This window comes from Dermacentor albipictus, chromosome 1, assembly GCF_038994185.2.
Source record: "Dermacentor albipictus isolate Rhodes 1998 colony chromosome 1, USDA_Dalb.pri_finalv2, whole genome shotgun sequence".
Classification (NCBI taxonomy): domain Eukaryota; kingdom Metazoa; phylum Arthropoda; class Arachnida; order Ixodida; family Ixodidae; genus Dermacentor; species Dermacentor albipictus.
The window spans coordinates 17,505,372-17,517,867 of record NC_091821.1 but is presented as its reverse complement, the minus strand read 5'-3'; the positions used below and the strand labels follow the sequence as shown (position 1 = coordinate 17,517,867).

At 45.6% G+C, this 12,496-nt stretch overlaps 1 protein-coding gene across 1 annotated transcript in view; it reads left to right on the top strand.

The window, feature by feature from the left end:
- LOC135917115 (RYamide receptor-like) overlaps nt 1–5,903 on the top strand; it is a 397,563-nt gene extending 391,660 nt beyond the window's left edge. The window contains exon 5 of the mRNA XM_070531136.1: nt 5,868–5,903. Within this exon, the coding sequence (XP_070387237.1) occupies nt 5,868–5,903 (36 nt within the window). The remainder of the gene's footprint in view (nt 1–5,867) is intronic.
- The last annotated feature ends 6,593 nt before the right edge of the window (nt 5,904–12,496 follow it).

The following is a 12,496-nucleotide window of genomic DNA, read 5'->3' as shown; positions in this document are numbered from 1 at the left end:
TATATATGATACCAGTTAGCTATCGCAGGAGACGAAAGATCTGATTAAGACACGCCAATGTATGAAACCATCTTACCCTACAGCTAGAATAGAACTGGCAGAACTTTCCAAGTTAATCAACAAGCTTATGGCAGCTGACATAAGGAAGTATAATATTGATAGAATTGAACATGCTCTCAGGAAGGGAGAAAGCCAAAAAGCAGTGAAGAAATTAGGAATAGGCAATAATCAGATGTATGCGTTAAGAGACAAAGCCGACAATATCATTACTAATATGGATGAGATAGTTCAAGTGGCTGAGGAGTTCTATAGAGATTTATACAGTACCAGCAACACCCACGACGATAACGTGAGAGAGAATAGTCTAGAGGAACTTGAAATCCCGCAAGTAACGCCGGAAAAGGTAAAGAACGCCTTGGGAGCTGTGCAAAGGGGGAAGGCAGCTGGGGAGCATCAGGTAACAGCAGATTTGTTGAAGGATGGTGGGAACACTGTCCTAGAAATACCGGCCACCCTATATGCACAATGCCTCATGACCTCGAACGCACCGGAATCTTGGAAGAACCCTAACATAATCCTAATCAATAAGAAAGGGGACGCCAAAGACTCGAAAAATTATAGACCGATGAGCTTACAAAGTATTTACTAAGGTAATCGCAAATAGAATCAGGAATACGTTAGACTTCTGTCAACCAAAGGACCAGGCAGGATTTCGTAAAGGCTACTCAGCAATAGACCAAATTCACACTATCAATCAGGTGATAAAGAACTGTGTTGAATATAAACAACCCTTACATATAGATTTCATTGATTACGAGAAAGCGTTTGATTCAGTTGAAACCTCAGCAGTGATGCAAGAATTACGGAATCAGGGTGTAGACGAGCCGTATGTAAAAATATTGAAACACATCTATAGCGGCTTCACAGCAACCGTAGTCCTCCATAAAGAAAGCAACAAAATCCCAATAAAGAAGGGCATCAGACAGAGAGATACAATATCTCCAATGCCATTCACAGCGTGTTTACAGGAAGTATTCAGAGACCTGGATTGGGAAGAATTGGGGATAAGAGTTCATGGAGAATAGCTTAGTAACTTGCGATTCGCTGATGATATTGCTTTGCTTAGTAACTCAGGGGAATGATTGAAATGCATGCTCAATGACCTGGAGAGGCAAAGCAGAAGGTTGGGTCTAAAAATTAAACTGCAGAAAACTAAAGTAATGTTTAACAGCCTCGGGAACAGAACAGAAGTTTACGATAGGTAGCGAGGCACTGGAAGTGATAAGGGAATACATCTACTTGGGGCAGGTAGTGACCACGGATCCAGATCATGAGACTGAAATAATCAGACGAATAAGAATGGGCTGGGGTGCGTTTGGCAGGCATTCTCAGATCAAGAACAGCAGGTTGCCATTATCCCTCAAGAAAAAAGTGTATAACAGCTGTGTCTTACCAGTACTCACGTACGGGGCAGAAACCTGTAGACTTACAAAAAGGGATCTACTTCAATTGAGGACGACGCAACGAGCTATGGGTGTAACGTTAACGGATAGGAAAATAGCAGATTGGGTGAGGGAACAAAGGCGAGTTAATGACATCTTAGTTGAAATCAAGAAAAAGAAATGGGCATGGGCAGGACATGTAATGAAGAAGGAAGATAACCGATGGTCATTAAGGGTTACAGAGTGCATTCCAAAAGAAGGGAAGCGCAGGAGGGGGCGGCAGAAAGTTAGGTGGGCGGATGAGATTGAGAAGTTTGCAGGGACAACATGGCCACAATTAGCACGTGACTGGGGTAATTGGAGAAGTATGGGAGAGGCCTTTGCCCTGTAGGTGGCGTAGCCAGGCTGATGACGATAGTAATTGACCATTTTATCTTTGTTTTCCTTTTTTCTTGTGTGTGATTGAGGCATGGTCGTAGCCACGCTGGTGTAGGCGACTAGGCCCAGCGGCGATAAGAAAGGGATGGGAAATCACGCAAGTTAGTATAAATTAAGGACGAGCTCTTTTCTCACACCGTGTCGTACCATAATAAAGAGTCAGGAAACCTTCGAGCAGCTTGCCTTGGCAGAGCGTGCTTGGGTGAGTCGGACCTAATGCTTCCGTTTACGTGGGGCACTGAGCTTTGAAAAAAAAGGGTTTAATTTCAATTCAAAATCTTTTCGACTTGTCTTGAGCACGCATATTTGTTGTAACAATTCGCTCTAAAGCCCGTGATCACGTGGCGCTCACCATGCGCATCGGTCTGTCAAACTCAATGGTAAAAAGTACCCCTATTATTAATTACAAATCGAGCTTTGCTTGCCCCGTATACCTAGGCTAAGGTAGATGCAGCAGGCGACTGATCGCAAATAATTTCGCCGGACAGCAGGTTATAACGTGACCCTGCATCTCAGTGCACCGATATGCTTGCACTTCTCCATGGTGGAACGCCACCGCCACTGTCAAGATTTGAACCCGCTACCTTGTGGTGAGGAGCAGAACGCGCCAGCTACTAAGCCATCAAGGCAGGTTTCCGTCTCGTGCACTCCTTGGCTGCGTTGAATGCAAAAGCCTTATAATGCAAGCGTTCTCTGCTGAAGAATGGTTTTGCAGTTGAATGGAAGAACAATATTCATTAATAACAACACCAATAACAATAACAACACCATCTATGTCCAGAACTAGTGAACAGTCGTGAACGTATAGAATAATACAATCAAAAAGGAAAAAGGAAATTTTGTCGCTTCAACATTCTTGGCAAAGATTGATTTGCGTTAAAAATGCACTTTCGGCAACATAAGCCACATGTCGAAAGTCGATCTTTACCTGCCTTGTTGAAACGTTTATGCATTGACTACATACTATAGAATGACGCCGACCATGTGCTAGTTCAATATAATTTCTGCGCTGAAAAAAAAAAGATATTCGAAATAGTGAAAGTGCGGGTCAAACGTGATTCATCCTATCGTTGATATTTTTTTCGTCTTCAGGGGTTGCTTTGCCTCGGCAGCAGCACAGCATTGTGCACATGATGATTAGTGAAATATTCTATAGATAGTTGTTAGAGAAGAAATACCTTTTCTTCGATGGTATGCCTTTCCACGTTCTTTTCACGAGGTCGCGTGGTCGTTTCCCTGTAGCGTCGGCCACATCCGGGACGGGGCGACAAGAAAAAACCGAGCAAGTAAAATAAAGTATCAAGTCTAAGGGCGATAACGCCGTCACCGCGCACCCTACGCTGTATGCGCAAGTAAAAGCGCGTTAGGGGAGCCGAGAATCGGTGGTTCAGTCTAAAAAAAAAATTAAAAATGGGGTTTTACATGCCAAAACCACATTCTGATTATGAGGCACGCCGTAGCGGAGGACTCCGGAAATTTTGACCTCCTGGGGTTCCTTAACGTGCACCTTAATCTAAGTACACGGATGTTTCCGTATTTCGCCCCCATCGAAGTGCGGCCGCCATGGCCGGAATTCGATCCCGCGACCTCGGGCTCAGCAGCCCAACACCATAGCCACTCAACAACCACGGCGGGTACGGTTCAATCTCGCCCACGCGAAAGGTAGCAGAGTAGGCAGGAAGCTCGCCGTCTTTCGTCGCGTGTGAGGGACCCAACGTTGCGAGGCACCGTGGTGCGGGGAGGGAGTAAGGGAGGACGGCATTCTAGTCCGGTTGTGACTACGTATGTGGGGGATGCGCGCGGTCGCGCGGCCGTATTTTGAGACCGATCGACGTTGATGGCAGAGTATAGGTTCGTTGAAGGGCCGTACAGTCGCGATCAATTTGAAGGTGATCGCGCGAGCATCGACCGGCGGGCCTTCCAAACAGCATAGCGGCCGATTTCGGAACTGCGAAGATAAAAATTCGCTGCCTTCTTCCCCTTTTATGCTCTTCCAGGCTGCAACCGTCACCCCCAAGACTAACTTGCAACATTTTTGTTTGTTTCCCTTTCATGGCAACGATGTGTGTGCATCGATGTCTCATGCATATCTTGGCTAACAATGACGCCTCTGTGCAAAAGCTGATAAGGTAATCGAAATGAATTCGCAGGTTGTCTCCTGAAGGGCGACGGGAGTGACAGCTGCTCAGGGAACAGCAAAAGAGAGAGAGGAGAGCTATCTGATGCTTCCCTCTCGACTGACGGCGATGACGTAATGTGGCGCTGCTCCTACTTTCAGTCGCCGCTCGAGCGATCACCGTCAAATTGATCACGACTGTACCTTTGAGCATGCTGTGTGTTCTGGGCACTCAGCTTGCGTTGAAGCGATAGACAGCACGAAGGTTACTACGTTCGCTGCTGCTGTCATGCTCCTCACGCCAGCGTTTCGACACCGAGTGTCCGCGGTTATCGAGTGTGATGTGTTCATGTTTGCTGTGTGCGCTGACATCATGCTTGTGGATTTAATTAACAAGCAAATGTTTACAGGTTGATACGGTTAATATAAGTGATATCCTTACTTGGTATGGCTACCTGCTAATTTGCTATTGCAATCGACGCTTCGCTTTTCTGGCGAAACTTCAACTTTTTTATAATCCCTGTAACTGAGATATTTCCGATACCAAGGGTGGCAGCTTCGTGCGCACCAATGATAAAGGGAAAAAGATTGGAAAATGAAATGAATTGTTGCAGATTCCGGGCCCACACGGCCAAAATTGATCCACAGCCCTCCAATATACGACATTTCGCGCAATCTTTTTGTTGTTATGGGTACGTCAATAAATGCCAGAAAATGCAGGCGAGCTGTACATCACTAGTTTCTGATTCTTATTGCCCGTCCGTGGGGGGAGGGGTCATACAACTGAACTTTCTTGCGTACTCCTCTCACATGTGTTAAAGTGAAGGAAAATTTTGCCTGTCATCAGACCTGTGCTCACAGAGCAATTTCTGCAGAACATATACTTTGTCCTTCTTAGAGCAAAAACAGCAGTGTTTAGTATTACCCCTCCTGGATGGCTTAGTGCAAATGTGTATAAACAGGCCGCCATGAAAGACTGGTTAGAGCAATATGCAGGGGGTGACGTGCAACGACTTACTTGGAGAGCCATTAATGCTAAACGCTAGGTCAGAAGCAACCAACCGTGCCTCGTTGCCGTCGAACTACCTGCCTGCAGCAAGACCATCCTCACCTTTATGGTGCCTGTACAAACCTGAAATGCGGCTCACCATCCCTGGAATCGCGAAGAAAGCTAACATGTCCTCGTTTGTCCTGAAGCAGGCCACATTAGGACTCTTACTTGAAGTGCACAGTGGCCGTGTACACGCCTATATCGATGGTTCAGCCAAACCTGCAAGTTCAGCTGCTGCTGTGGTTATACCAACAAGATCCGTCAAAATACAGTAAAAACGTCACATGTATCATCAACGAAAGCTGCTGACCTGGTAGCCTTGCGTGCGGCTCTTCATTTCATTCAGGAGGAACCACCCCATGTGTGGTCAATCTTCTGTGGATCCAAAGCAGCCGTACAGACTGTACTCTCAGCACTGCGCCATGGATCACATGAGCAGCTTGTCGCGCAGATTAGGGAAGTCCACCATCGCATAGTTGACGAAGGACACGATATAATATATCAGTGGTTGCCTAGTCACTGACATACATGGCAATGATCGAGCAGGCGCAGCTGCACGGTCTACCCATGACGGTGTCAACTGCATTGCCATTCCTCTATCGAGAGCCGACGCAGCGAAAGAAAGTTTGTGCACTTGCACGTGACCTAGCATTAGTTCAATGCAATTCATCCGAGTCATAAGCGCACGCCTTCATATCCTGTACCCTAATTTACAGCTCCGTATTCCGCCCGACCTTCCATGACGTAACTGCACGCTTCTAGTCCGTCTATGGCTCGGAGCAGCATTTTCACATGCGTACTTCTTTCTTATGGTCAACAGTCAATGGTCAACAGCCCACTTTGTGACTTCTGCTAGTGCAATGAAACAATCGCGCGCCTTTGTGAGTGCCCTCGTTTCAACCCGCAAAGAGCAGCCCTCTCAGCCACCCTAGACAAACTGCACACTAGCCCAGTGACAGAAAACAACATCCTTGGAAACTGGCGGCCTACGCGGACATCAGTGCGATCCACTATGAAGACGCTGCTGCGGTACTTAAAAGACACGAGACTTTCCGACAAATTGTTCCTGTACACTGTGTGACGTAGGATTGTACGGTGACACTGCGTAACACTAGGAACGCCTTTGCGGGCTGTGTGACAGTTTGCATAGAAACAGTTTGTGTGTGCATGTGTGTGTGTAGCTTCTTTAATTTTTTTTATCCTTTTCTCTTTCGCACCTATCACATCCCTTTGCTCCTACCCCAGTACAGGGTGGCCAACCGGAGATAATCTCTGGTTAAACTCCTTGTCTTTCCTTTGCCGTTCTCTCTCTCTCTCTCTACGCTGTTTACCTGTAACTATGCCCATACTAACAAGACTGAACAGATATTATGCGCTTACAATTGGACGCTAGCAATAATGAAGTGCATTAACGCACAATATCTCCTGAACAGGAGCGTGGTTACAGCATTTTGGCTCTTTAATTTTGTTCACAATAAGAGTACAGATTCAATAATACCAAAATACCGTTTACCTGACCCGCATCATCTGGAAGGCCGACCGGTTAAACAAAGACACATACAAATTATGGAAAACAACAAATAAAGAAACAGAAAGTATTCCTTTCCTCTCTTACCAACTGTTCTTGTGCGGTAATATCGGCAGCCGTTATTAGCGTTGTGGCCAGTGCTATCGTAGTAAGATACGATAGCTAGTGTCATATATATGTCAAACCAAGCCTTGTGCGTTCCTTGCGTTTTTTGGGGATATATCTTGCTTTTTATCGGTGGTATCTTGCAATAATGAGTCCAACTAACAATACACTCTAAGGATTGATACTTCACCTGATGCCAGCAATACATGCTTACTGCCTTCAAGAATGCGGTTCGTTCCCTTCTGCCACATTCTTTCTCCCTTTAGGCTGATGTGTGGACGTCTTGCATCAGGCAAACATTTGGCGTATGAGCATAGATCAATTTCGAAAAAACCTACCTACATGATGAATGACTCGAAGCTCGCTGTTACCTGTGAAGTATTTGCAGTGAATATGCTGAATTTGCAGCGCTTAGCTTAGCATATTGGAACACAGTAATTAGTCATGACGGCTCAGCCGTGGCCGAACAGTTAATCACGTGCATCATTAATACCTTAAGTAAGAAGGGCCACAAAGGACTCGTCTTTGCTGCTTGATTAAGCTTTCCATCAATATGGTTACACACATGCGAGTATGAAAGAGAAGCAACGCGAGCAAAAAATTGTACCTACTCGCTTCCGAACTTGCTATATCAGAACGCTAGCTCAAATGACAGCGTGTAAAACTGATACGCTAGCTCAGAAATTTCGATCCGCTTTGCCATTGTTTCGACGTTTGCTCGAAAGCGCTTACGTTGCTTGACGACCTTCTGTGCACTTCGATGCACTGCGAGCTAATTGCCATCCGCGTGTTCCGTTCTTGTTTCTGCGCAGGCGGACGTGATGCAGTTGATATTGAAGCGTAGTTTAACTGGTGTCGACCGGGCGCGCACCACGAAGCGCTGGTCGCAACAGCCGCAGCAGCAACAAGAGAAGCAGCATAAGCAACTCGATGCCACTTGCTCCTTGAACGGCACTCTGCCCGGGGTTGCGACCTCAAGGCGATGATTGCGAGTATTGAGGTTAGTGGCTGCCTGGGCGCCTTTCTTTCAGTAACTTAGTCTACACATAAATTATTTTGGATTCGTTTACTTAGTTCGATATACTTGTGCTAGCAATTAATTTTGCAACTTTTTGTTGCAATAAGAAGAAAAAAAGGACTCCCCTTTTTTTCTGCGTCGGCAGTAGCTATGGCATGTTACATAAAATAATAAAATTACAAGTAATCATTTACACTGATTCGAAAAAGAAAATTAATGCAGTAATACTAGAAGAGAGGCATAAAAAATAGGGGGGGGGTGATATGAACTATGCAATTAAGAAAAAGTTAATTGAATGACACGCAAATAGCATAGAAAAGTGGATGGCGAATATTGCACGTGCGAATGGGCCAGAACTAGAATAGCGGCAGAGGAGGTGACGCATTGCAGGCGACACTATCCAAGAATATGTGTACCTTAATGCAACGGCAGTTTCGATAGTCATTTTTCTTTACGAACAGGCAAAAAATAGGCATCATACACGGCGCTGCAATGCCTGCTGGAAAGTTCTATGTGTATTCGTGTTTTCACTGATACTGAGTCACCAAACGTGCACAAAGCAAAGACGTTACGTCAGTTACGTCATGTATGGTGCATACGCCAGCTACGACTTCCTCAGCACGCCTCGTGCATCCACGATATACGACACTGTGACATTAAAGCATGCATTTTGGCGGCATGCGTCAAGTTACAGTTAATTGCGCTGTGATTTTTTGCGGTGCGAAGGAAAGCTGTGAGTTCTTTAGGGATACAGTCAGACAGACAGACAACAATGGGGATTCGCCACCACGCACACGCTGCCGTTGAGTGGACCATCGTCATCAACAGCACTTGGTATGTTCGCCATCCTTGGTGCTGGATGCCTCCGTAATACCTTGACAGGCGCCTTTCTAAGAGCGAGTGTTCGTGCCCTCATCTCTCCTTCACGCGTTCTTATTCGTTGTTTTCATTTGAGCTTGGAAGGTACGATAATACGCAACACAATTCCTGCTGGCGTCGGGTAAGCATAGTTCTAGTGGGGGATTGGAAGGCAGAGCGAAGAGCACTGAAGGTCTGTAAGTGTCCAGCGGGTTTACATGTCCGCTTCGTCTGCTTCACAAGTTCCTAATGGCTGGATTGGGGTACGCGTGAGAAGAAGGCAGGCGCTCCCAGGCGAGCATAACCTCAGCAGCAGACGAAATCGGCATTTCCACTAGCTGTACACTTACAGGATACCCCCTCAGATGGTGCAGTTGGTTGTTTTTAAATTTTCGCATGTTCCACATGGAGTGCACCATGTTACATGCTAGCACGCACTCATGTATTCTAGCTACACCTGACTGTGTTTTTGAATAGCATTCGGTGTGAATCCCTTCAGGACTTTAAATTTTGTGTATGGGAACGCAAACGTAAAGAAGTATTCAAAAGACAGGGTGCCATCTGGTGCCTCATGCCTAACATGCCCAAGCCAAGAGAATGAGTAGCAACCATCCTCCCGTTTCTATGGTGACGCACCTCGTCAGGCTCAGCGTAGCCAGAATTGCCGAATGATCTCAGAACATGAACGGGCTATGTGTAGCGAAATATCATTCCAACCGTTACTGGTGATCAACGATAGCGGGAGCCTATAGCTATCTATCATAGCAATCGACGCTGAAGCAATAGCTGCAGGCATCGCTATATATTTGAAAACGCCATATAAGGTACGATAACATAACCTGCGGAAACCACAGAAACACAATAAAGTATGGAGCATGCGCAATGTCGAAAACGATATCTCTTTACGTATGTAATGCCGCATGGCTTTTGCTTGCTACCACTATTCTAAACAGTATAACGGGAGCGATTCTTGTGCGCTCTCTTCAAGACATGACAGAATAGTGTTACCGGTGTACTCGTTACACATTATATCGCAGCAGGGAACCGATCTTTGTCTGCTGTGGCTAGAAGTATCCTTTAGAATATTATTTGCCTTCCGTATTGAAATGGCCGAAAACGATGCTTGGGACGACTGTTGTCGCCAGGGGACCTTAAGTACATTTTCTGTGACAGTGCTCGATAGAGTGTACAGAGTCGCTCCGCCAGCTGGCATTGATGATAGACTATTGTCAGAGCAAATCGTTTTCTAACACTGACTTTATAAGCCGTCTCAGAAGAAGGCTAGGAATCCACTGTTGCAATTCTTAAGGACATCAAAGCCGCACAAGCGACTTCAACACTCTTAACAGTTATTGTGAGCTGTGAATGGCTGTGCTCATGTACATGTATCTTTCTATCTGTACTTCTTTCTGTGTTTCCTTTATCTTCTTCTGGTGACCCTTTCACAAGTGTAGGGTAGAAAGTCGCGTTTTTTGTCATTGTTAACCTCTGCATTTAGCCTTTCTTCAAGAAACTCAAGGACAGATGTTAGAGTTGTCAATAATTATCGCCTGGGACTGCGGTGTAAAGGTCTCCTGGTTAATTCAGTTGGTAGAGCGACTGGCCCGTAGACATTGATACCAGGTTCGATTTGCGGATTAGAATAATTTTTCTTCAACAGCGAACCTTTGTTTCTGTGAAATTCGTATTGGTTTACTTTGTAACTTCGTGCTACATGCATTCGCGTGAATTTCAATTTCCCTTTCAGGAACATTCCTCCACGTTGCGGTTTTCCGCAGTGTTAATACATCACACCTCGGTTGCATTCACTCGACGCTTCTAAGCAGCTGCGCCTGTTCTCTGGTCTTCCCTGACGTGAACAAACAATATTCTCTCGCTTGTGTCTGGGTGTTGCATTAACCAACGCATGCTCATTCTTGATGGGAATGACCGACAGTGCTGACTGCAATGCCTATGGTGGCGATAAAGCTATAGGATGCCTTCTGCGCTACTGCGCGCTATTTTAAAATGGAAGGCTTGCCCTCCGCACCACTTCAAGCCAGCTAGAAGGAGGATTTTTGTTGTTGGACAACATCTTGATACCATGGTGAAAAGAAGGCAACAGGAGCCCTCCTGCCATTCCTGAAGGCAACCGTACTGAGCCATCGTCTGTGATGCAGCACTCCGAATTTCCACTACGTTGGCGACATCAACACTAGGCTTTCTCTTCTCCTAATGTTTTCCATGCCTTTCCCATTCCCTAAATGTGGAATAGACAGCAGAGTTCACTCCTGGTTAACCTCCCTGCCTTTCATTTATACTTCTTTCTCCTTCAAACAAGAGCCAAATTCATTCCGACATTTTGGTGTCAGATATTTCACTTTCCCAAAGGTTTGCCGATATCAGCCACAAGCTTCTGTGTAACTTTGAATTTAACTTTACGAACATGGAAGGAATGCAAGATGGTAATAATCTCCGTACGTACTATTTCTGTTACATGTTGGAGCCGTCGTACTGCCACGCATTACTAGAATTTCTGCTTTGGTTATGCTTTTTGATGCCAGTTTATTGGCACCCTTTCTGGGCACAATAAAGTGGCAATTTATTCATGCAAGTTATGAAGAGCTGCGCAGGTATGAAATTATGCAGATGGAGTACACATGTCGTAATCTATGCCAAACGAATCTTCAGGAAAGCGGTTAAATTCTATAAACCTAAATGGGATCTGTACACTGGTTTTTATTCTGATCCTAGGGAACCTGTAATTTCATGAAATTTTATGCACCGCACAGGTCCCAGCGTTAATCCCACACAATAATGATAGTTATGCACTGCACCATTGACAAGTTATGTCAGAATGCAAACCCCAACACACTCGGATGCGCAACGGTACAGGTGGGGCCCAGCCTGCGTTCTTTGGCGGGCGTAAACCGGGCTCGATCATGAAGCAGCGGGCCCGGGCTGGGCCCGTTCAGTAATGGGCATAGGTCAGGCCTCTGAGCACACGTGAGTGCTCTGCACAGATTCAAGGCATTCTGTGCAAAGATACTCGTAGAGTGATAATTGGGAATACTTGCTTTTAATTACATTAGCAAACAAAAATATCAATTGAAGTTGTAATTCATTTTAGTATCAACATAACCAAATTCTCTCCTCATGAAATAAAAAAAAAATAGCTACGAAATACTTTGCATCCTACCCAAGAATTTAGAAAAATTATGTGTTTTTACGCACCAAAACAACGATTTGATTATGAGGCACGTCGTAGTGGGGGAATCCAGAAATTTGAACCACCTGGGGTTCTTGAACGTGCACATAAATTGAAATACCCTGGTGTTTTCGCATTTCGCCCCCATCGAAATGCGGCCACCGTGGCCGCGATTCTATCCAAGATTGCGAGCAGCAAACAAAATTTGTGTCCAGCTAGCTACGTATAGCGGCGTACATTTTTTTTGAACATCTTATAAAAAAGGATCTTGAGCTTTAAAAATACAGCTTGGGGTTTTACGTGCTAAAAACCCCGATATGATTATAAGGCACTTCGTAGTGGGAGATTCTGGATTAATTTTGGCTGCGTGGGGTTCGTTAACGTGCACACAATGCCCGCTACACGGTTTTTATTTTACTTATGTTTTTTTTAAGGCGGAAGCCTTAAATGTCTCATCAAACGGTGGCCTTGAAAGCCGGACGTGCGGTCCAGAAAGTCATGTGAGCTCTCCTCGCGCAGAGTCGTGCTGGTGCCAGTGCTCACGCGTTCGTCTGCTCCCACTGTTGGATCCGATGCGTCTCATCCTGCCGGCGTTCCCGTACTCGCTCTCGTGCAGCTGCTTTCGCCTTCGTCATCGTCTTCGTCCGGAGCTCGCTTTGCTGCCACTCATCATGCCAAAAAAAGGCAAAGTTAATTAGGATAGAGTTAATTCAGGCACTCGAACGCACGGAAAGTTTGGCTGGAAATTAAGAA